General features: G+C 40.7%; 1 protein-coding gene across 1 annotated transcript in view; it reads right to left on the bottom strand.

Annotated features, from left to right (window-relative positions):
* Positions 1–15,729, bottom strand: part of ZNF286A (zinc finger protein 286A) — a 49,301-nt gene extending 33,572 nt beyond the window's left edge. Inside the window, 4 exon segments of the mRNA XM_034989652.1 lie at positions 9,217–9,309; positions 10,517–10,631; positions 14,572–14,660; positions 15,621–15,729. Of these exon segments, the coding sequence (XP_034845543.1) occupies positions 9,217–9,309; positions 10,517–10,631; positions 14,572–14,660; positions 15,621–15,657 (334 nt within the window). The 5' untranslated portion in view covers positions 15,658–15,729.
* Positions 15,730–22,173: the final 6,444 nt, after the last annotated feature.

Here is a 22,173-nt window from a genome sequence, read left to right as displayed (position 1 = left end):
AGAAGGAGAGATGCAGATGAAGCAATATATCACTGGATGAGCAGGAAAAGAGCACACTAGATCAGAAGAGGGAAGAAACAAATTCTTATTGAATACCTACTGCTGTAATAAATATAGTTATCACTTTAGTGTATAGGACATTATGACTTCTAGGTTTCCAGCCATCCAGTCCTACTCATGTCCAAATATGCATTCCATTTCCAGTTTAATTTTCCCTAACAATGTTTTTATAATACATCTCTGATTAAAAATCTCCTATGATCTCCCAAAGATATAATGGCAAATATATGATATTATATGTACACAAGGCTACTCATTGTTAACACTGAGATAGCAAAAGACTGGTAACATCTCAATATCGATTTTAGAGAGCTGATTAAATACACTATGATGTAGACATAAAATGCAACTTTTTAAAACATCAGAAAGAGGGGCGCCTGAGTGGCTCAGTCGTTAAGCGTCTGCCTTCAGCTCAGGTCATGATCCCAGGGTCCTGGGATCGAGTCCCACATCGGGCTCCCTGCTCGGCAGGGAGTCTGCTTCTCCCTCTCCCACTCCCCCTGCTTGTGTTCCCTCTCTCGCTGTGTCTCTCTCTGTCAAATAAATAAATAAAATCTTTAAAAAAAAACAAAACAACAACAACAAAAAAAAAACATCAGAAAGATCTCCATATATAGATATGAAGTTATCGCCAGGATACATAAAATACTTTTTTAAAAAATGAGCAAGCTGAAAGTGTGTATGGTTTGCTACTCTTTATGTAGAAAAAATGGGGGGGGGAGATACAAATATATGTACATATTTGGTTATATTTTCAAAAACCAAGGACAGACAAATGAAATAGTAATAAAAATGGTTGCCTATAGGGAAAGTATCAGAATAGAGGAGAGAGAGCAGGGATGGAAGCTAGACCTCTCTAAATATATCTAATATATTAGAATTTTTATATCTAATATAAAACTACTTTATAAAGCTAAAATAATTTAAAGAGTGTGGTGGGTCAAAGGAATAGATAGATCAATGAAACAGAAGAGCAACTTCAGAAATAGTTGAGCATATACAATTAAAAACAATACAAAGGTGATATTTCAGTCAGTCAACAAAAGATAATTTGTTTTCCAACAAATGGTGCTACGACAACGGATTACACATTTAGAAGAAAATTAAGTTAGATCTGTCCCTCCTTCTATACAGCCAAATGAATTCTATTACTTCACCAAGCTACTCTTCTATCCATTTATTCAATAGTTATCCACTGAATATCTACCATACGCTCGGCTCTGTGCTAGGCACTAGGGAAAGACACACGCACACGAGGGGAGAGAGAATTCAGTCTAACATTCACAAATGCATATAAAAATGCACCTGTCATAATTAAGGCAAAGTATGGAGGAATAAACGGCAAATGACCCTATGAAAAAATGTAAGAGGGGAAATCTAGGGAAATGAGGGGAGACTTACTCTGAGGAAGTAAATCACTGAGCTGAAATGAAAGTGGGGTTGGAGTTCAGGTGAGTGTTGCAGATAATTGGCACAAAAGCACAGAGGTGAGCATTCCAGGGAGAGGGAATGATATGAACCAAAGCACCAAGGTGAGAGGAACATACAAGGGAAGCAGTGGTTGAGAGCATGGACTCTGGAATCTGAATGCATGAAGATAATCCCAGCTCTGCTACTTACAAGCTGTGTGACCTAGGGCAAATTATTTAATCTCTTTCAGTTTCTTTATGCGTAAGATGGGCAGTAACAGTACCTACTTCATGAGAAATAATGACAGTACCTACCTTAAAAAGCATTAAAGGAGTGTAAACCACTAAAATTTCTGACACAGTGTAAGTGCTAATAGTCTGACGTAATAAGGCTGGTATAGGGATGTAGGTAGAAATCCTAAAGTATGGTCCATAAACCCCCGGGAAGCCAGAAGTTCAAAATTATCTTCAATATGATGTTTAGATGTTCTTTGCCTCTTTCAATGTCTTGTCATTGGCACCGTTGCAAAAGTAATCATGGTAAAACTGCTTACGACTTAGCACAAATCGGGGCAATGACAACAAACTTACTAGCAGCTGTATTCTTCCCTGCCATGTATGCTCAGTTAAGAAAAAAAGGTGCCAGTTTCACTTAAAAATGTCTCAGGAAACAGTAAACACTATTGATTTCATTAAATTTCAAGCCTTGAGTGTATGTCCTCTTAAAATTCGGAATTGATGAAATAGAAAATATTCATAAAGCAATTCTGTTCATATCAAAGTATGCTGGTGTCTTGAAGAAAACCACTTGTGGGATCATTTGACCTGTGAGCTGAACTAGCCACTTTCTTCATGGACCACAATTTTTACTTGGAAGAATGACTGACAGACAAAATATGTTATCCAAGTTGAGTATTTGACATTTTCTCAGAAATGAACAAAGTGAGCTTGTCACTTCAAGGAAAACAACAGTATTCAATAAAATTGCAGCTTTTGGGCAGAAGTAAGAATTTTGGAAAACTTGTATCTGCTCTGGAGAGCTTGGTAGCTTCTTAATCCTTAAAGAATTTTCTGATAAGGTCAGTGGTGATATTAAAAGTTGTGATTTAAAAAACACTACATAATCTAATGTGTCAATACTTAGGAGATCTGCATAACTCAGTGCACCAGTATTTTCCAGAAGATCAGTAGATTTTAACAAAAGAGTACAAAAAATTCATGGATCTGGTTCCAGATGCCACATTATATCTGATCTTTAAGAAAGTAACACTTGCCCAGGGGCACCTGGGTGGCTCAACTGGTTAAGTGTCCAACTCTTGATTTTGGCTCAGGTCATGATCTCAGGGTCCTGGGATTGAGCCCCACGTTGGGCTCCACACTCAGTGGGGAGTCTGCTTGAGGATTCTCTCCCTCTGCCCCTCCCCCTGCTCACAGGCACGCACGTGCACGCTCTCTCAAATAAATCTTAAAAAAAAAAAAAGGAATGTAACACTTGCCCAGTTTTGCTGTAGTATCACAGTAGCCACACTTATCTGAAAAAGCTATGAAATATCTCTCCCTTTTCCAACTATATATTGGTGTGAGGCTGGATTTCCTTCATACAAGTCAACCAAAACAACACATCACAGCAAACTGCATTCAGAAGCAGGAGTGAGAATACAGATTTGCAAAAATGTAAAACAATGCATTCTCGTCAATGAATTTTTTTTGCAGCAAATAGGTGTTTTTATAAAAATTGTATTATTTGTGTTAACATGAAATGGGTTTTGTTGTTTTTAAATGACTTAATAGTTTAAATTTTTTTAAATTTTCATTTCTAATACAGTAAGCGTTGGTAAATATAACCGAAACATAAAATATAAGCACATTAAAAAAAGCTCTTTAGGATCCTCAGTAATTTGAAACGTGTGATGCCAAAGTACTTAAGAACCGCTATGCTAGAGTACAAAAACAGGGAGAGTAGGTGTGAGATTAGGTTGGAATAATGAGTAAAAGCCAGATTTTATAAGACTGTGTAGGCCTCAAGGGTTTTGGTTGTTATCCTAAGAGCAATGGGAAGACACTGGAATGTTTTAAGCAAAAGGATGGCACCACCAGATTTGTATCTTGAAACCATCACTCTCACTGTGATATAAAAGACTGGTGTAAATCTATGCGGACAAAGGTAGAATCGAGATTATCACAGTGGTCCAGGCAAACAAGAGAGAGATGGAGGGATGCTAACAATGAAAAAAATATTTACAGTATGACTGGATAAATGCAAAGTTGAACTGGATTAAGAAAGAGAGGAAAGTGTAAAAACTGTTTATAGATTTCTGGCTTCTGCAATTTGGTAAGACAGAGTGTCATTAAGACAATAACTGGAAAAGGACCCTACTGGGAGGATCGAGAATTTGGGCCTATATCAGGCACTCAGTTATTTATTTATTTTTTAAGAGAGAGCACACATGAGTGGCAGGAGGCGGAGAGGGAGAGGAAGAATCCACGCTGGGCTGGATCTCACAACTGTGAGATCATGACCTGAGCAGAAATCAAGAGTCGTAGGCTTAACCAAGAGCCACCCAGATGCCCCCAAGCAATCAGTTTTAAACATGCTCTATGGAGGCATCTTTAACATAAGCACATGGAGACATCAAATAGTTACACAAATGTTTAGAACAGGAGACCAGAGGAGATATGTAGGCTGGAAATACAAATTTGGGATTCATCTAGATAGAGCTGATAATTTGGTTGTGGGAGAAAACAGAGGCTGCAAACAGGTGACCAGTGGGACAAATCTGACCCTCAGACATGTTTTGTTTGGCCCACACTATTTATAGAAATTTTTGAGATTGGTGACAACATTTAACAATGGGGAGATTTCACACAGAAATTCAAATTTTGGGTTTCTCTTGGAAAAAACTAGAAGCATACTGCATGACAATAACCAACTGGAGCAAAGACTGGCAATTATAGCTTGCTGCTATTTTTCTAAATAAAGTTTTACTGCAACACAACCATACCCATTCATTTATGAACTAAGACCGCTTTCCATACTACCATGGCAGACTGAGGAGTTGCAGCAGAGGCCGTATGTCTCACAAGATAAATTATTCACTATCTAGCCCTTTGCATAAAAAAACTTGCCAGCTTTTGAGCTAGAGCTATTGGAAGAATGGCCACTCCTTTCGGTTGAGGTGTGTGTTCTTCCAGTTTATCAGTGCCACCCTGCTTACCTGCTTGCTTCACTCTGATAGGTTACCTGCTGTCCCATGTAGACACTCAAGTTTATGATTCCAAGTATACAGAGGGATGAGAGAGTAAAACCAAGCCTTGAGCAATTCAAACATTCAACTGTTCAGAAAAGAAAGCTAGGGAGACACGACCAGAGAAGAGGCGATTCCAAATGGATTAAGGATTTAAAAGAAAAATTAAAGGACAAATATAAGAGAACAGAAGCAAATATTTCTTTGATCTTGGAGGGAGAACTTTTGAAGCACTAATCAAAAATCAGAAAACTGAGAAGATTGTAATGCATTAAATTTGTACATTAAAAAGCACAGCAAGGGGCACCTGGGAGGCTCAGTCGTTAAGCGTCTGCCTTCGGCTCAGGTCGTGATCCCAGGGTCCTGGGATCGAGCCCCTCATCGGGCTCCTTGTCCGTGGGAAGCCTGCTTCTCCCTCTCCCACTCCCCCTGCTTGTGTTCCCTCTCTCGCTGTGTCTCTCTCTGTCAAATAAATAAATAAAATCTTAAAAAAAAAAAAAAAAAAAAAAAGCACAGCAAAACCGAAGAGTAAAAACTAGAAAAAATGTCTGACAAGGAATATATGCCTCATGTATGAAGAGTTCTTCTAGATCATTCAGAAAACGGCAGTATCTCCCACATAAAAAGGCAGAAGGGTGGTGAATAGGCAAGTCACAAAAACTGACAGGCCTACAAGGGGAAACAGACATAATCGATAATCACAGGGGAAGATTTTAAAACTCCGTATTCCAAAGAACAAGAAGATTTTAAAAAGCAGAATATTAAAGCAAGATTTCCTTTTAGAGACATACATACTATAAAGTATAATAATTCAAACAACATGTTAGTGCAGCACAGATAGACAAATAAACCAGAGAGCCTAGAAACAGACTGAAGTATACACAGGACAAGAGTTTTCCAGAATTGGTGTTACAAATCTGTGACAAAATGTAGATTTTTCAATAAACGATGCTGGACTATCAGCTTTAAGCATGGAAAAGAGATAAAAGTAGTTCCTTATTCACACAATAAGCAAAAAAGCCCCAAGAGGACCTACCTGTAAGACAAAACTTGAACATTTTATTTTTATTTTATTTTTTTAAAGATTTTATTTATTCATTTGAGAGAGAGACAGAGAGAGTACAAGCAAGGGGAGAGGCAGAGAGAGGGGGAGAAGCAGGCTCCCCACTGAGCCGGGAGCCCAACACAGGGCTTGATCCCAGGACCTGGAGAGCACAACCCGAGCCGAAGGCAGACGCCCAATCATCTGAGCCACCCAGGCGCCCCAAAACTTGAACATTTTAGAATAAAGTACAGATTGTCTTCCTGACACTGGAATAAGGAAGACAATTCAGAAAAAAAAGGTAAACCATTAAAAAAGAGAGAGAAATCTGATAACATTAAAATTTAAAAATTTTTTTTTTTTAAGATTTTATTTATTTATTTGAGAGAGAGAGCACAAGCAGGGGAAGTGGCAGGCAGAGGGAGAGGGAGAAGCAGGCTTCCCAATGAGCAGGGAGCCTGATGCGGGGCTCAATCCCAGGACCCCGGGATTATGACCTGAGCCAAAGGCAGCCACTTAACTGAGTGAGCCACCCAGGAGCCTCTAAAGTTTTTAAATTCTGTATGCTTAAGACACCTTAAAAGAGAGTAAGCCACAGATAAAAACAACCATTTTTTTTTCTCACCAGTTTGTAATGGTACCTCTGTCATATAGTACTATTTTTTTTTTTTTTTAAAGATTTTATTTATTTGACAGAGAGAGACACAGCGAGAGAGGGAACACAAGCAGGGGCAGTGGGAGAGGGAGAAGCAGGCTTCCCGCTGAGCAGGGAGCCCGATGCGGGGCTCGATCCCAGGACCCCGAGATCATGACCTGAGCCAAAGGCAGACGCTTAACGACTGAGCCACCAGGCACCCCTGTCATATAGTACTATTTAAAATGTATAAAGAACTCCAACAAATCAAGAGAAAGATGTGAATGGCCCAATTTCAAAAAACAAGACAAAGGATATGAACAGGTAATTTACAAAAGAGGAAGCCTGAATAACTAACAAGCATATGAAGTACTCAAAACCCATTCATAACCAGAGAAATGTAAATTAAAAAACATGAAATTTCATTTCATACCCAACAGCCTGCTGCAAATTACTAAATCTGACAGCATCAACTGTTTACCAGGATGGTGGAAGGACCTTGGCAGGTCCTAATAAAGCTAAACATGAGATGATACTTTAAGATCCAGAGTTATTCTTTTTTTTTTTTTTTTAAGATTTTATTTATTTGCGAGAGAGAGAATGAGAGACAGAGAGCATGAGAGGGAAGAGGGTCAGAGGGAGAAGCAGACTCCCCGCCGAGCAGGGAGCCCGATGTGGGACTCGATCCTGGGACTCCAGGATCATGACCTGAGCCGAAGGCAGTCGCCTAACCAACTGAGCCACCCAGGCGCCCGATATGATGCTTTTTATTAGGTACATTTTTTTTTTTAATTTTAGACTTACTGAGATCTTTTAGAGTTATCTAGACATAAGTGTATGTCATATCCCATTCTTGTACATGTGCACAAAGGAAAATATAAGTGTGACAAATTGGTTAAGGTATTTCTAAAACTTCCTCACATTCAGAGTGTCTCTCTCTCTCTTTTTTAAAGATTTATTTATTTGAGAGAGAGAGAGAGAGAGAGAGAGCAAGAGCATGGGGAGGGGGCAGAGGGAGAAAGAGAAACTTCAGCAGACTCTGCGTTAAGCATGGAGCCCGATTTAGGGCTCAATCCCACGACCCTGAGATCACGACTTGAGCCGAAACCAAGGGTCCGACGCTTAACCAACTGAGCCACCCAGGCACCCCCAGAGTTATTCTGATTATGTACCTAAACCAACTCTCAAGATGAATACAAAGAGCCAACAAAACAATGATCGTTGCGACTCTTATTAACGGCAAAGGTAAAACAAGCCATTTAATTTATTCACACAATGGACTTACTCCACAGCAGTTAAAATAAACGCAATTCATCTGTTTTAACATGGATTACTATCAAAATACAAGGTGAAGTTTAAAAAAAAAAACTGGATCACAAAATAAAAAGTATAACATAATACTATATATACGTACTTGTTTTTTGACATGCGTGTATGTATATGTACCCATGCACATTAGAATGATGTGCCCCAACTAGTTACTTCTAGGGAGAAAGCAAGTAAAAGGTCTTTAACTAAATCTGTAAATTTTGGGGCGCCTGGGTGGCTCAGTCATTAAGCGTCTGCCTTCAGCTCAGGTCATGATCCCAGGATCCTGGGATCGAGCCCCACATCGGGCACCCTGCTCCGCGGGAGGCCTGCTTCTCCCTCTCCACTCCCTCTGCTTGTGTTCCCTCTCTAGCTGTCTCTGTGTGTCAAATAAATAAATAAAATCTTAAAAAAAAAAAAAAAATCTGTAAATTTTTTCTTTCTTTTTAAGAAACTTTGTTTTTTAAAAGATTTTATTTATTTATTTTAGAGGGCACAAGTTAGGAGAGGGGCACAGGGAGAAGGAGAGAATCTCAAGCAGACTCTGCACTCGCAGACGCGGGGCTTGATCTCATGACCCTGAGATCATGACCTCAACTGAAATCAAGAGTCCGATGCTTAACTGACTACACCACTCAGGCACCCCGACGGTTAGCGGTTTTTAACAATCTTTTAATTAAGGTATGTACATTTTTAAAAAAATTTAATGGGATTACACACTTAATAGGCTATAGCATCGTATAAACCTAATTTTCACAGGCAATGAGAAATTAAAAAATTAATTTGAATTCCTTTATTGCAATACTTGCTTTACTCTGGTGGTCTGGAACCAAACCCACACTATCTCCAAGGTATGCCTGTTTGTGTTCGCCAGAAGACATATAAAAGAATATACACAGCAGCACTATTCATATAGCCCCAAACTGGAAACCTCCCTGATGCCCATCTTAAGAGAATGGATAAACTGGTATACTGACATAATAAAAGTCTGCACAACAAAAAGAATGAACTACAACTACATGCAATAACATGGCTGTATCTCACAGTAAGGTTCAGTGAAGAAAGCCAGATGTTGGAACATAGTTTAAGAACAGCCAAAACTAATCTATGGTGTTAGAAGTTAGGATAAGGTTACCCTTGGAAGGAATGAAGCGACAAGAGTACTTCTAGGCTGGTGAGGTTGCTTCTTGATCTGGACACTAGTTATATGAATGTGTCCATTTGTGAAAATTCACAGAACTGTACAGTTATATTTTTATTTTATATTGCAAACAGAGGAAAGAAACAATGGCAAAACAAGCAAATTATTAGCATATGTTTGATTTTGACAGTGAATACCTGTTACTTTTCCCCCCAACTTTTATATTATTTAAAATGCTCTATCACTTAAAATAAGACAATTAAAAAAATAAATGCACATAGGCATTTCTAATATTCTTTCCTAAGCACTGAAAAGCGCCCCCTTTACACTGTCCTGCAGGACTATTATTTCTGAAGACTCCCATGTGTCTGACTCACCCGAATAGCTGCTTTTGGGGGCTTTTCTCTCAAGCATCAATGGTTCTTTTCCATTCTCCAAATTGTAGTTCTCAGGTTTGGAAACTGGAAGCCCTGCTCGTTTAAAAAAAGAAAGAGCAAAAAGCAAGAGGACTTAATAACAGGACTTAACTATTTGTGATGGGCACAAAGATCTATTCTATAGCATAGACCCAACTCTCTGATCTACAAAGACAGGTCAGGAATGAGGGAGGATGGGTCTCTGAATGAAGCTTAAAATATTTGCAGCAAGTCTGTGTCTGGTAAGGAGCTTATATGCATTGGAAAAGGCAAATGTTTTTGCCTGTCAAAAAGAAGAGAACTTCTCAGGGCGCCTGGCTGGTTCAGTCCATAGAGCACGTGACCCTTGATCTCAGGGTCATGAGTTCAAGCCTTACATTGGGCATAGAGCTTACTTTAAAAAAAAAGAGAGAGAGAAGAGAATTTCTCTTTCGCTATTGAGTAAGTTCCAGGGAGACACTGCAGGTGAGTCCTTAGCTTCAGGAAGAAATGGAGAAAGTGGGACCTCCGCGGCAGCACCCAAAAGTTGTGACCGTGGTGACTAGAGTTTTTGTCTTCTTTCTAATGGTTTTTCCCTTTCTTCCTTCTTCAGTAACCAGAACCCACTTTCTTAGGGAATTTATTAGATAAGCACAAAAGTAATTCAAGGCAAAAACATTCAACTGGAAAATAATGGCAACAAACTAAGGGTCCAGATATAATTTATAATGTTCATGTATAAATATCACTGGGAAGAGTTAACACAGTTTCTTCTACCCCCCATATGAACACATACGTGTGCACACGCATGTGCGCACATGCACACCCCCTGGAGAGGTGAGCACAAGATCCACACTGGCCGGAGAGTACTCTCTCTAACTGGAAGAATCATGTAACCTCAGAGCTGCCAAAGTCCATCTTTGCCATATGCGGAGAGCCTAAGAATAAAGCTAATACGGGGCAAAGCCAAGCCACGTGTTTAAAAAAATTAAGAAAATTTCTGTCAATACATATGATTCCCTGAATCAAGATTCGTTATCCCCTTTAAGCCAGTGTGAATTAGGTTTCTATCATTCGAATCCAAAGAATTTTGATACAAAACCAGCACAGACATTTCACCAAGAACCTAGGGCAGAAACAGATTTTCTCTGGGCCCAAAGGGATCAATACTTTATGATTTCTGAATGCAAAAGTGAAGGCTTCGTTAAGCTATTTCACTTTCAATAATGTAATGATGTCCCCATACGCGAATTCCAGAGTCATGATGAGAACCCATCCTTACAAAGAGAGACCAGGTTCCTATAGTTCTCCAGCATCACCTCCCTTTGTGCAGGATCCAGCTTCCCCCACTCCTCTGGGGTAAAATCCATGGCCACGTCCTTGAATGTCACTGATGCCTAAGACATAAACATACTTTTGTTCACCATCTCTCACTTGACAGACTCAATTTCACCCCCCCAGTTTCTGCTGGCCCTAGATAGATGCATAAGCTATACACAGGACGGGAAATGACTGCGATAAATGACAAGCATTCTAATGTATTCAGATTTGGAATACTCTATGTATAAAGTCACTGGGTATCAATCAAATGCCAGGCACACTGTGCTGGAGTCGGTATGAGAACCCAAAGAAGTAAGACTATGGTTTCTCGGTTGAGACTATCATTTTTCTGGGGAATAAAGAGTTAAAACATGAACCAATGGACCAACAATGCAATTTGGCAAAGTAAACAGAATTCAGGCAGAGGAAAAAGGCATGTCTGAGTCATTCTCCTTGCGAGTCCTCAACAAAAATGTAAAGAATCAATCTAGCCAATCAGAAGATGAACTGAAATACAGAACCTGCAAATGTGAAGAAGTCATGCAATGAAAAGAACGGCAGCGAGCACCAAATCCAGTCACGCACGGAATTCAAGGCAAAAAGCATTAAACTGGAAACTAACAGGAACAAATTAATTGAATGTACAGATATAACTTATAAATGTTCCTGTGTAAATTTCATAGGATCAAGTTTATATAACACAAAATATAGAAATTAAAATAAGTGAGGTAAATGTTAACTTTCGGAGAATCTGAGTGGAGAGTATATGAAAAATCTTTTTACTATTTACATCATTTATTTAAGTCTAAAATTATTTCAAAATAAAGTTCCCAAAGTGGAAAGAATCTGAGATTTAAATAACAAGAATAAAAACAAGACAAAACAAAACCAAGAATCATCCTTGGAAAATAAAATATAAAAATCATTAAGTAGCCACTGAGTAGATATTATGAGGAAAAATGACCTTGATCCTATAATCTGCATATCTATACCTAAAATGACACTCGATAGAAATTAATTTCCAAACCATTAAAAGAAAAAAAACAGAACAAAAATGCAAACGATTGCACAAAAGGCAGGAAATACAAAAGAATAAAGAAAGCATAATGAACAGAATTATAAAAATCACATGGCAAGAAAAATTTGAAACATAAAAGTAGTTAATATGGGGGCACCTGGGTGACTCAGTAGGTTAAGGGTTAAGCGTCTGCCTTCGGCTCAGGTCATGATCCCAGGGTCCTGGGATTGAGCCCCCATATCGGGCTCCTTACTCAGTGGGGAGCCTGCTTCTTTCCCTCCCTCTGCCGCTCCCCCTGTTTGTACTCTCTCTCTGTCAAATAAATAAAATCTTTTTTAAAAAAAGTAATTAATATGAATTAGTTCATTTACCTTATAAAATGGGTTTTTTAAAAAAACCACATCCTGTTTACAGAAAGGACACTCAAACAAAAATCCCAAAGCTGGGGATAAGAAGGAAGTGGAAAGAAATATACACCAAACTGTTACCCTCAGTAGGGAGAGGGGGAGGGCTGAATTTGGGGAGGTAAGTAATACTATCTTTACCTTTATATTTATATATGTCTGTGCTGTTCACCTGGTTACAGTGAGCAAGAATTAAAACTTTAATATTTTAAAAAATCTAGTAAGTTAAAGATAAAAAAACAAAACAAAACAGCCCAGGCAAATTCTAGTAACAAAGGTAGTTGTTGGGCGCCTGGGTGGCTCAGTTGGTTAAGCGACTGCCTTCGGCTCAGGTCATGATCCTGGAGTCCCTGGATCGAGTCCCGCATCGGGCTCCCTGCTCGGCAGGGAGTCTGCTTCTCCCTCTCCCACTCCCCGTTTGTGTTCCCTCTCTCACTGTGTCTTTCTCTGTCAAATAAATAAATAAAATCTTAAAAAAGAAAAAAGAAAGGTAGTTGTTAACATCAAACAAAATCTAATGCAATGCGGAAGAGTGTTTTTTGTTTTTTTTTTTCCATAAAAGATTTAATCCACCCTGAAGCTGTAACAGTCTTGAATTCATTATCAAGGTGCTGAAATATATAAAGCATTCACCCTCCCTCTGGTACCTACACCCTGATTCTCCTCTGGCCCCTACGCTTGGCAGTACCAATTCCAACCCCGACTCATGGGTGGGATGTGTGTGTGTATGAGTGTGTGCAGGTATATTCCCTAGGTCTCACCAATTAATTAGAGAGTTACAATTATATGTGGCCCATAGTGGTGCCAGAATGTACCTAATATCCATTCAAGAGTTAATTCCAGGACTTGAGCTGGAATGACTAGGAGAGAAGATGCTTTTTTCCCTCTGGTCTTCAACACAGGAAGATGTAAGCCTATATTAGTTAGGAACAGGCACTAGGGAAAAAAAAGTCTGCTTGAAAGCAAAATCCAATGAGAGGGGAAAAAAAAAAGCTCAATGAAATGGAGAGACTATGTACTAATATTACTGTTTGGGTTCTATTTCTAGCCATACCCGGATTTTTCAGTTATGTTACTCAATAACTCTTTTTGCTTAAGCCAGTTTGAATTTTCATGAGCTGCAACTTAAAACCTCTTGACTGATACAGTCTTCAATACTCATGTAAGGCAGTTGAGAAACCAATGGAAATAAGCAAGTATATAAGGATCCTGAGGAGGGGCTCCTGGCTGGCTTGGTCAGAAGAGCGTATGACTCTTGATCTTGGGGTTGTGAGTTTGAGCCCCATGTTGGGTGTGGAGATTGCTTAAATAAAAAAAAATTAAAAAAAAAAAAAAGGGTCCTGAGAAGTCACTTTTCAAACAGTACCAATATGCAATGTCTACTTTTTACACTCTGGATTATAGCAGCAAAAAGAAAGGCTAACAGAGGTATGCCACACACATCATGGAGAGCTCTTTTCTCCTACCCAACTTCTTTTCATAAAAATGTTCAAATATACAAAAAATTGAGAGACTAACACACTATTCACCCATATAGTACAAGCACCACTCAAATTCAACAATTCTTGATATATATTCTCTTGGTGGGGGGGAGGATTGGAAAGTAAGCTGCAGACATAACACTTCACCTCTAAAATACTTTAGCGTTCATCATCTTGGAGGGCTGGGTTCTAACTCTTTAAATTAAACCTTCCACAGGCTTTCCCTTTCTAGCACTTCCTTGAACTATTTGAATACTTGTTTTCATAATTCACTTCAGCATTTAAGGTGCTTTCTTAATTTTCTATTTAATACTCATATGTATGTTGTTTCCCTTAGACAAACGTATTTTAATAGATACGTGCCACAGTTACTTTTATTTTTTATTTATTTATTTTTTAAAGATTTTATTTATTTATTTGACAGACACAGCAAGATGGGGAACACAAGCAGGGGGAGTGGGAGAGGGAGAAGCAGGCTTCCCGCCAAGCAGGGAGCCTGATGCGGGGCTCAATCCCAGGACTCTGGGATCATGACCTGAGCTGAAGGCAAACGCTTAACAACTGAGCCACCCAGGCGCCCCCCAAATTTATTTTTAAAATAGTTTCCTATGTTATCCAAGCACAGAAATAAGCATAAAAGTTTAAAGAAGGGCAATGCTTTCTACATGCCCATTGAATGACGATAAATACTAGGCCGAGAAGGTACTGTGGGTACGTAGAAGACATTTTCTACCAAGTCCATTAGGTACCCAAGTAGTCCCTTAGAACTGGAACCCACCTCTCTATTATATGGGCTCTAGTGGACAAAGAAACTCCACCTCAAAAACAAGGGAGTGCATCTGTACTTCCAGAAATAAGGGGGTATTTTTAAATCTTTTTTTTTTTTTAAAGATTTTATTTATTTATTTGAGACAGAGAACGAGAGAGAGAGAGCACATGAGAGGGGGGAGGGTCAGAGGGAGAAGCAGACCCCCTGCTGAGCAGGGAGCCCGATGCGGGACTCGATCCCGGGACTCCAGGATCATGACCTCAGCCGAAGGCAGTCGCTTAACCAACTGAGCCACCCAGGCGCCCAAGGGGGTATTTTTAATAACCAGTAGAGACTCACACTCACCTGGGATCTGGCTGTGAGGCGCAGAGCTGCCACTTCTCCCTCTTCTGTGCTCCGCTCTTGGGAAAAGGGAGAATCCTGGGAAGACAGAGCTAAGGGCAAGAAAGCAGTAATGATGGGGCCTAGATCTATCTTGTGACTCAGATTTACAAGTCTAAAATTCCCTCCACCATACTCACGGTGCTCCCTACAAACACTGTAAGGGAAGGGAGCCCCAAACAACCCAGGATCCCAGGATCATGAAGAAATGTCCAGAAGTGTTGCTACTCAGGACTTAAATTCACTCAGTTGCTACAATTCTAACACATTCTGGAAAGATGGCACTCTCTGTTCTAGAAATAAAACTAAGTCAGTTTTCTCCCTGAGCTTAATGTCCGTATCAGAAAAACAGGTTCAATAGTTTACAAAAATCACCCTGCAGACTTATTTAAAACGAAGACTGCTGCACCCCACCTCCAAATAATTATCATTAGTTGAGTCTGCGGCAATCTAGAAATCTAACAGGCGCTCAGGAAGGTAATCCTGATGTAGGTTACAGACCAAACTTCAACAAAGACTGCTCTAGTAAACTGGAAGTCAGTCACCGACTTCTAGGCCCGTTTTCTGCTATATAACACAAAAAATGATTTGCTTATTGAAATCACATGGTAATCGTGCAAAGTGGCATAAAAGGTGTGGAAAATATTTTTGCCAACCAAAAAGCTAAATTCTCAGACCCATGATTGAGGCTTGGTTGGCATAAGCATCTGGGAGGAAGAATGTGTGAGAAAAAGTAATCGAGGCTATGCTCACGCCTTACATGCTAACCTTCCGCTCGGATTCTGGGGGTGGCTCTGAAGGGTCCATTGTGCGCCCAGCTGGAGAGGAGGGGGGGGTGGATCCCACACCAAGCCCTTCGTGCTCCCTCCGAGAGCCCATCGGTCCCCCAGACAAAGGAGACGGACGCCCTCTCCGCCAGGAGCCACCTCCTGGGAGGCAACTGATTTCCCTTCAGGAGGAAAGAATTTCGCCCTTCCACAACACAAGTTCAACAACACTCCAGCAACTCTTACCTCTCTTCTCGGGCATGTTGGCCAAGTCGGTCTCCATGATCACCACCTGCTCCCGGTTCTGAATATTCCGATCCCCCCCCCCCGCGCCCCAGTTCAGACTTCTCCAGGCAGAATAGTGAGAAGCCCCCGTGGCCTCGTCGTCCTCCTTCCTGCCTTCCCTCCCGGGGCTCTACTGGAAGGCTTCGTTCGATCAGGTCGGGTCGGACTTCTTCCTCACTCTCGAGCCTGGCTCGGTCCTCCGAGGCTGGAACCTGGAAACCCGGGGACAGCATCCCTGAGGCTGGGTGCCAGGTGCCTGTCCCTGCCGCCTGCAGCTGTCCCTGAGGGCACCGAGCGGCTGCGAGGGACCAGCCAGGTACCAGGCGCGCAGACAAATCCCGCCGCGCTCCGGGCTCTCCCCAAAGCCCCGCAACGGCCCCGCGCCCCGCCCCTCGCGCACCCGCCGGCACAGCGCTCGCACCCGCGTCCCGGGGAGGCGGCAGCCGCGGGCGGGATTCGGGCCGGAGCGCGAAGGGATGGGGCTCATGGTCCGCCTTCGAGGCCCCTTCCACTAACGCTCACTCCAGCCCCGACTCGGCACGAACTGATGCCCCCGGGGCCACCATCAGGGCTGAGCCGAGAAGAGCGCCATGGGAACGTCCAACTCACCTCCCATCCCGGGCCTGACAAAGGCTACGAACTTCTTGGGCCAGCTCGGAGTCGCGCATGCGTAAGAAGGAGCGGGGCAAGGCTGGCAGGCCTCAGCCAGCCCCGGAACTACGAATCCCAGAAGCCCTTGGGGGTGGCCAGACTCCGTTTCTCTGCAGGTGGGAGCACACGTGGCGCGGCTGGGAGAATCGAAGGAGCCGTGGTCTCCTTCCTTCTCGCGAGAGTATCGGACCGCATCGCTGGTGTGGGTTTCACCCGAGAGAGAGCGCGAACGCCAGGGAGACGGAGCCGCGTTAGTGGCGGTACCCGAGCTTTGTCTGCTCGTGGGACTGCAGCGCAGTGCTTAGGGCTGCTGAGGAGCTCAACCCTAATGACTCAACTGTAAGCTGTATTACAGTATATGGCTTTTCCCATATTTCTGTCCTCCCCAGACTCATCCTTTGCCTTCCAACAATGTGATAGGTGTATTTTTGGGAACAGCAGATTGTCACTGCTTTGTGATACCGGAAATTAACTAGTGTGAAATAGATGAGTTGAAAAGACTCAGCCAGTTTCAACAACTTGGAGCAACGCATTCTTTGCAGCCATAGAAATTAAATTTAGCGCAAGAGGTTGTTCAATGGAGCATGGTTAGTCTCTAATTCTGCTGTTGCGGTAACCTACCCACCCAAACTCTAAAACACCTAAACTGCTCTTGCTCTTCTCAGTGAATTGTTTTCACTGTCCACAAACCCACTTGCAATAGCCAGAACCAGAATATCCTCAACTCTTCCTTTTCACTGTCTATCTCCAGGTCCTATTTATTATATTTTTAAACAACCCTCCCATTTGTCCATCTCTCTCTGTTCCCACTGGCATTACCTTATTTCTGGCTACCCCCATTTCATTAGGATTACACTCAGTCTCCTAAGTGATTCCCTAACTCCAGTTTTCTTTCCCAGTGGTCCATTCTCCACACTTTCTGGCCGGTGATCATTCTAGAGCAAGAACCTAATGTAACTTTACTGCTTAAAACTTTTGAAATGGCTTTCAAAAACTTTGGGGAAAGATGATTTTTAGTCCCCACGAGAAGGCACCCCTTCTCTGGCTCCCATAATCTGATGTGGCTCCCACCCTTGTGTAATCCCCTCTTCTTGAGTATGAATAGGGCCTGTGACTCACTGTTAAACAATTGAACACAACAAAGGTGACATGTCTAATGCTTCTTGGTTGGAGACTCCTTCCTGGCTTTGATGAAGCAAGGGTTGATGTTGGGGGGACTCACATGACAAGGAACTATGGGTGCACTTCAACCAACAGCCAGCAAGAACCTAAACCCTGTCAACAACCCCCTGGTGCTTGGAAGTGGGTCATTGCTGGTAGAGTCCTCACATGAGAACCCAGTCCTGGCTGACACCTTAATAGCTGGCTGCAGAGGACCCACTTAAGCTGTGCTCAGACCTCACCCGCAGATACTGGGTGATAATAAATGTATGCTGTTTTGAGCCACTAAGTATATAGTAATATTGCTATGCAAAGAAAAGTTTACTAATACAGCATCCTAACATAAGTGGCTAGCTCTTTTCCCAAAACCCAACCCGAATATCCTTTGGAAGGAGGGAAGTTATTGGATTGAGAAACTTTTGAAAAATTGATTGGAATCCCTCTGGAAGATAGGTGGCTACAGTTGGTCCTAGCAGTGTGTGTGTGTGTGTGTGTGTTGGTGTAGGTAGGGAGGTCATGGCAGCAGCAATGGAAGACAGATGCTACAAGGAGACTGCAGGGAGTGGGAGTGCTTTTTGGTATTTTGTTGTGCTCCTTTCCATCTACTCCCACATTGCCCTGGGTAAGTCTGCCCACTCCTTCACCATTGCACAGGGTAGCCCTAGAGCTGGGCTGGGTTTTATTGAGCTTTCTCCTACACTGACACACACACACACACACACACACACTGAGCCAGGCGATTACTGTAAAAAAAAAAGAGGTAGAGATAGAGAGGTTCTCTGAGGGATAAGATCATCTGGTAGGAAGAGAGTGGTAAATGCCATAGGTTCTCTGCTTTTAAAATAACTCAAATCCCCCTAAGTACTCCTTGCCCTCTCTACATACAAACATATGATCTACAGCTTGGGCCCTTCCTGTGTTAACCAGCTTACAACCTGGGCTTGGAGAATATGGGTTTACAGGGGAAAAAAAAATACCAGAAGAACTCTGTTGCTATAAAAAGAAAATAAACTGAAAAATTTATAGAAGATAAAGCAGAATTAGTAGACCATTTAGGATAAGATATATGTATTTTAAAAAAGCTATCCTTAAAGATAAAGGAGGAGATAAGAAATATTTAACAAGAACTTATCATAAAAACAAAACCATGTGTTAAAAATAAATGGTTGAAAGAAAATATTCAATATTTTATTGAATAGCAGAATATGTAAAGCCAGAGTGAATTTTAAAGCTGGGCTCTACTCTTCCATAAGATATCAGAAAGGGATAAAAAGCTGAAAAATATGAAAGGAATGTTAAGCAACATGGAGACTGACTAGTTATTTATATAATGAGAGTCCTAGAAAGAAAAAAGAATAAACAGATAAAATACTTTAAGAAATAATAATCAAGGATTATGGAGAAATGAAAGTTAAGGAACTTAAATCGAAAGTGCTCCTAGGAAGTCAAACAGGAAAAATATGAAAAGATACCACATATTATAATAAAATCTAATGATATAAATACTGATTTGCAACCTAGGTGGAATTTGAAACTGACCCCCATATATGGCAAGGAGAGACTGAAGAAAGAGGCAGACTACTCCAGGTTGGTAGGCAGCAATTTTAATAAGCAAGGGAATTTACATACCAGGTTCTCTTGAGCAGCTGTTCAAGAGACAAGTTGATCTCTGCACCCACCCACCAGAATCTTTAAAGTGTCTATAGGCTTTAACTGGGCTCAGTCACATATTCAGTCCACATGGTCTCAATAACACATCACTCTCTCAAGGCTGCAACCCCAAAATGACTCCTACTGTGGGAATGCTGAGCAGAACATACATTTCCAAGGGCAGGGGAGGGGGTGAGGAGCCTCCCATTGCATGGGTCTAGCTTACAGGTTAACTGGCAGTCACTCTTCGTAACCTCTTACACAATAAATAGCAAGAAATTCTAAAAACTCCCAGAGACAAAACAGATCACCATAAAACAGAGTTTAATGCTAAATCCCCAGTGCCAAAAACAGTGCCTGGCATTTTATGGCCCTTTAATAAGTAATAATTGAATAAATAAATCTAATTGTTCACTAGTAGTACTGACTACAGAAGAAAGTGTAATGATATTTTCAAATTGTAAAAGATAAACCTTGAATCTAGAATTTTATATTTTAATTAAGTATCGTGTAAATGAGTCAAAATAAGGATACTCTTATGCATACAAGACCTTGGAAATTTTCTTGGAAGATGTACGTCAGCAAGAAGGAAAAGAATTCAGGAAGATGCTTTAGGATATAAAGAAACTAAGGGCAAAAATAATTTAGTAAAGGATTTATTATCATCTTCAAGGAACAGAGATAGTGGTGAAACAAGATGACACCAACTACATGTACATAACAATTCCACTAAAATTTTAATACCATTGAGGATGAGGTTGGGAAGTAGAAATGCACAAATGAGGTAACTAAGTTACTTGTCTTGAGTAGAGGGAGGATATACATATTCACAAGCTTGATAAATTGATGGGTTTGGGGGAAGAAACATAGGTGTGAGTTTTAATAAATTAGGTACAAGTACCATGAGGGTAAAAGTAGATGTATAACATTCAAACCAGAACAAAAGAACTGATTATTAATTTTTAAATTTTATTTTAAAAAAGATTTTATTTTTGAGAGAGAGAAAAAGCAGGGGGAGGGGCAGAGGGCAGGGAGAAGCAGACTCCCCACTAAGCAAGGATCCCAGGACCCTGGTATCATGAGCCGAAGGCAGATGCTTAACCGACTAAGCCACCCAGGCACCCCAAGAACTGATTATTTAATGGAAACCCAGACAAGAGGAAAACAAGAAACAACAAGTATGGTCAAGGGAAAACACAGAATAAGACCTGTTACATGATTTATTACAAAAAATGTAAATGAGTCAAACCCAGCCATCAGAAGGCAGAGAATATCTCTTTGAATTAAAAACAAAACAGAAAACTGAGGCACCTGGGTGGCTCAGTCAGTTAAGTGTCTGCCTTTTGCTCAGGTCATGATCCCAGGGTCCTGGGATTGAGCCCTGCGTTGGGCTTCCTGCTCAGTGGAGAGCCTACTTCTCCCTCTCTTTTTGCCCTACCCCGCCCCTGCTCATGCTCTCTCTCTCTCAAATAAATAATTAAAAAAAAAAAAACAAAAAACTAACACAAACCCCAAGATGCAGCAATATGTTCTTTACCTTGGAAACTAAGCAACACAGAAAAATTGAAAACAAAGTGATGGCAAAGGATGTACCAGGCAAATATGAACTAAAAGAATACCCAGATAAAATGTTTATAATAGAATTAGATTCAAGATAAAACATCATAATGGACAAAAGAGGGATCTATATATTTGTAAAACTCATGAGGAGAAGTATAATCTATTGTATTTGCCTATATTTCTGCTTTTTCCATTGTTCTTTCTCATATGATGCTCTATGAGTCCTTGCTATATCATTTTTTTGTTGTTAGAATTTCTCTTAGCCATTCTTTAAGGGCAGGTCCACTAAGTGACAAATTCTTTTAGTTACCATTCATCTGAGAATGTCTGGATTACCTCTTCATTTCTTTGGATATTCAATTCATGGTTGGCAATTCTTTTCCTTCAAATTGACGGCACGTGAAAATGTGCCATTTTCTTCTGGCCTTCATGGTTTCAAATGAGAAAACTGCTGTCATTCAAATTGGTGTGTCCTTGTAGGCAGTGTGATATTTCTCCACTGCTTTCAAGATTTTTCCTTTGCCTTCAGTTTGTAGAATTTTAATTATGCTGTGTCTCATTAGGGATTTCTTTATGTTGATTTATTTGGGATTTGTTCAGCTTCTCAAATCTATAAATTTATGTCTTTCACCAAGTTTTGGAACTTGTCTGCCATTATTTCTTTGACTACTCTTTAAGCTCCACTCTCTTTTTCCTGTCCTTTTGGGACTCTGATGTTAAGATTGCTCTTTTGTCATTGTCCCAACAGGTTCCTGAGGTTCTGTTAATTTTTTTTTCAGTCTGTTTTTCTCTGTTTTTCAGACTGAGTAAATTCTATTGATCTGTACTCAAGTTCACTGATCCTATTATCTGTCATCACCACTCTTTTACTATTGAGCTTATCCAATGGGTTTTTTATTTCAGTATTTATATTTTTTAGTTTTATAATGTTTATTTGTTTCTTTATAACTTCTTTTCTTTGCTAAGATTTTTCCATTTTTTAATTTGTTTTGAGAGAATTTGTAAATTCTTACTAAAATATTTTTTCAAATGATGGCTGCTTTAAATCCTTGTCAGATGATTCAAACACCTGATTCTTCTCAGTGTTGGCACTGTCAACTGCCTTTTCTCCTTCAGGTTGTAATTTTCCTGGTTCTTAGTATGACGGGTAATTTTGGATTGATTCCTGGATATTTTGCCTGTTATGTTAGAAGACTCTGGGTCCTATTTAAATCTTCTGTTTTAGACTGCTGTCACCCTGTTTAGGTTTAGCATATAGGTCTTGGCCTACTTTTGTGGGCGGTGATCTCAGTGAGAATTTAATTTTCAGAGCCTTTGTGGTACTGTTTTGTTCTGATTGGTTTATCTGGCACTGCTGGGGCTCCCACTGGTCCCTGCTGGTGCTGCTTGAGTGGGTGGAAAGGGCTTCCCCAGGCTGGGCTAAGGTGGGGAAGAAGAGTGCTTCCTGAATGTCCACAATAGCCAAACTGTGGAAAGAGCCAAGATGTCCATC

The sequence above is a fragment of the Mirounga leonina genome, unplaced genomic scaffold (genome assembly GCF_011800145.1).
Source record: "Mirounga leonina isolate KUSES-001 unplaced genomic scaffold, KU_Mleo_1.0 Mir_488, whole genome shotgun sequence".
In the NCBI taxonomy this organism is placed as follows: Eukaryota; Metazoa; Chordata; class Mammalia; order Carnivora; family Phocidae; genus Mirounga; species Mirounga leonina.
The sequence above is the reverse complement of the archived record's forward strand: the minus strand, read 5'-3'. Positions and strand labels throughout refer to the sequence as shown.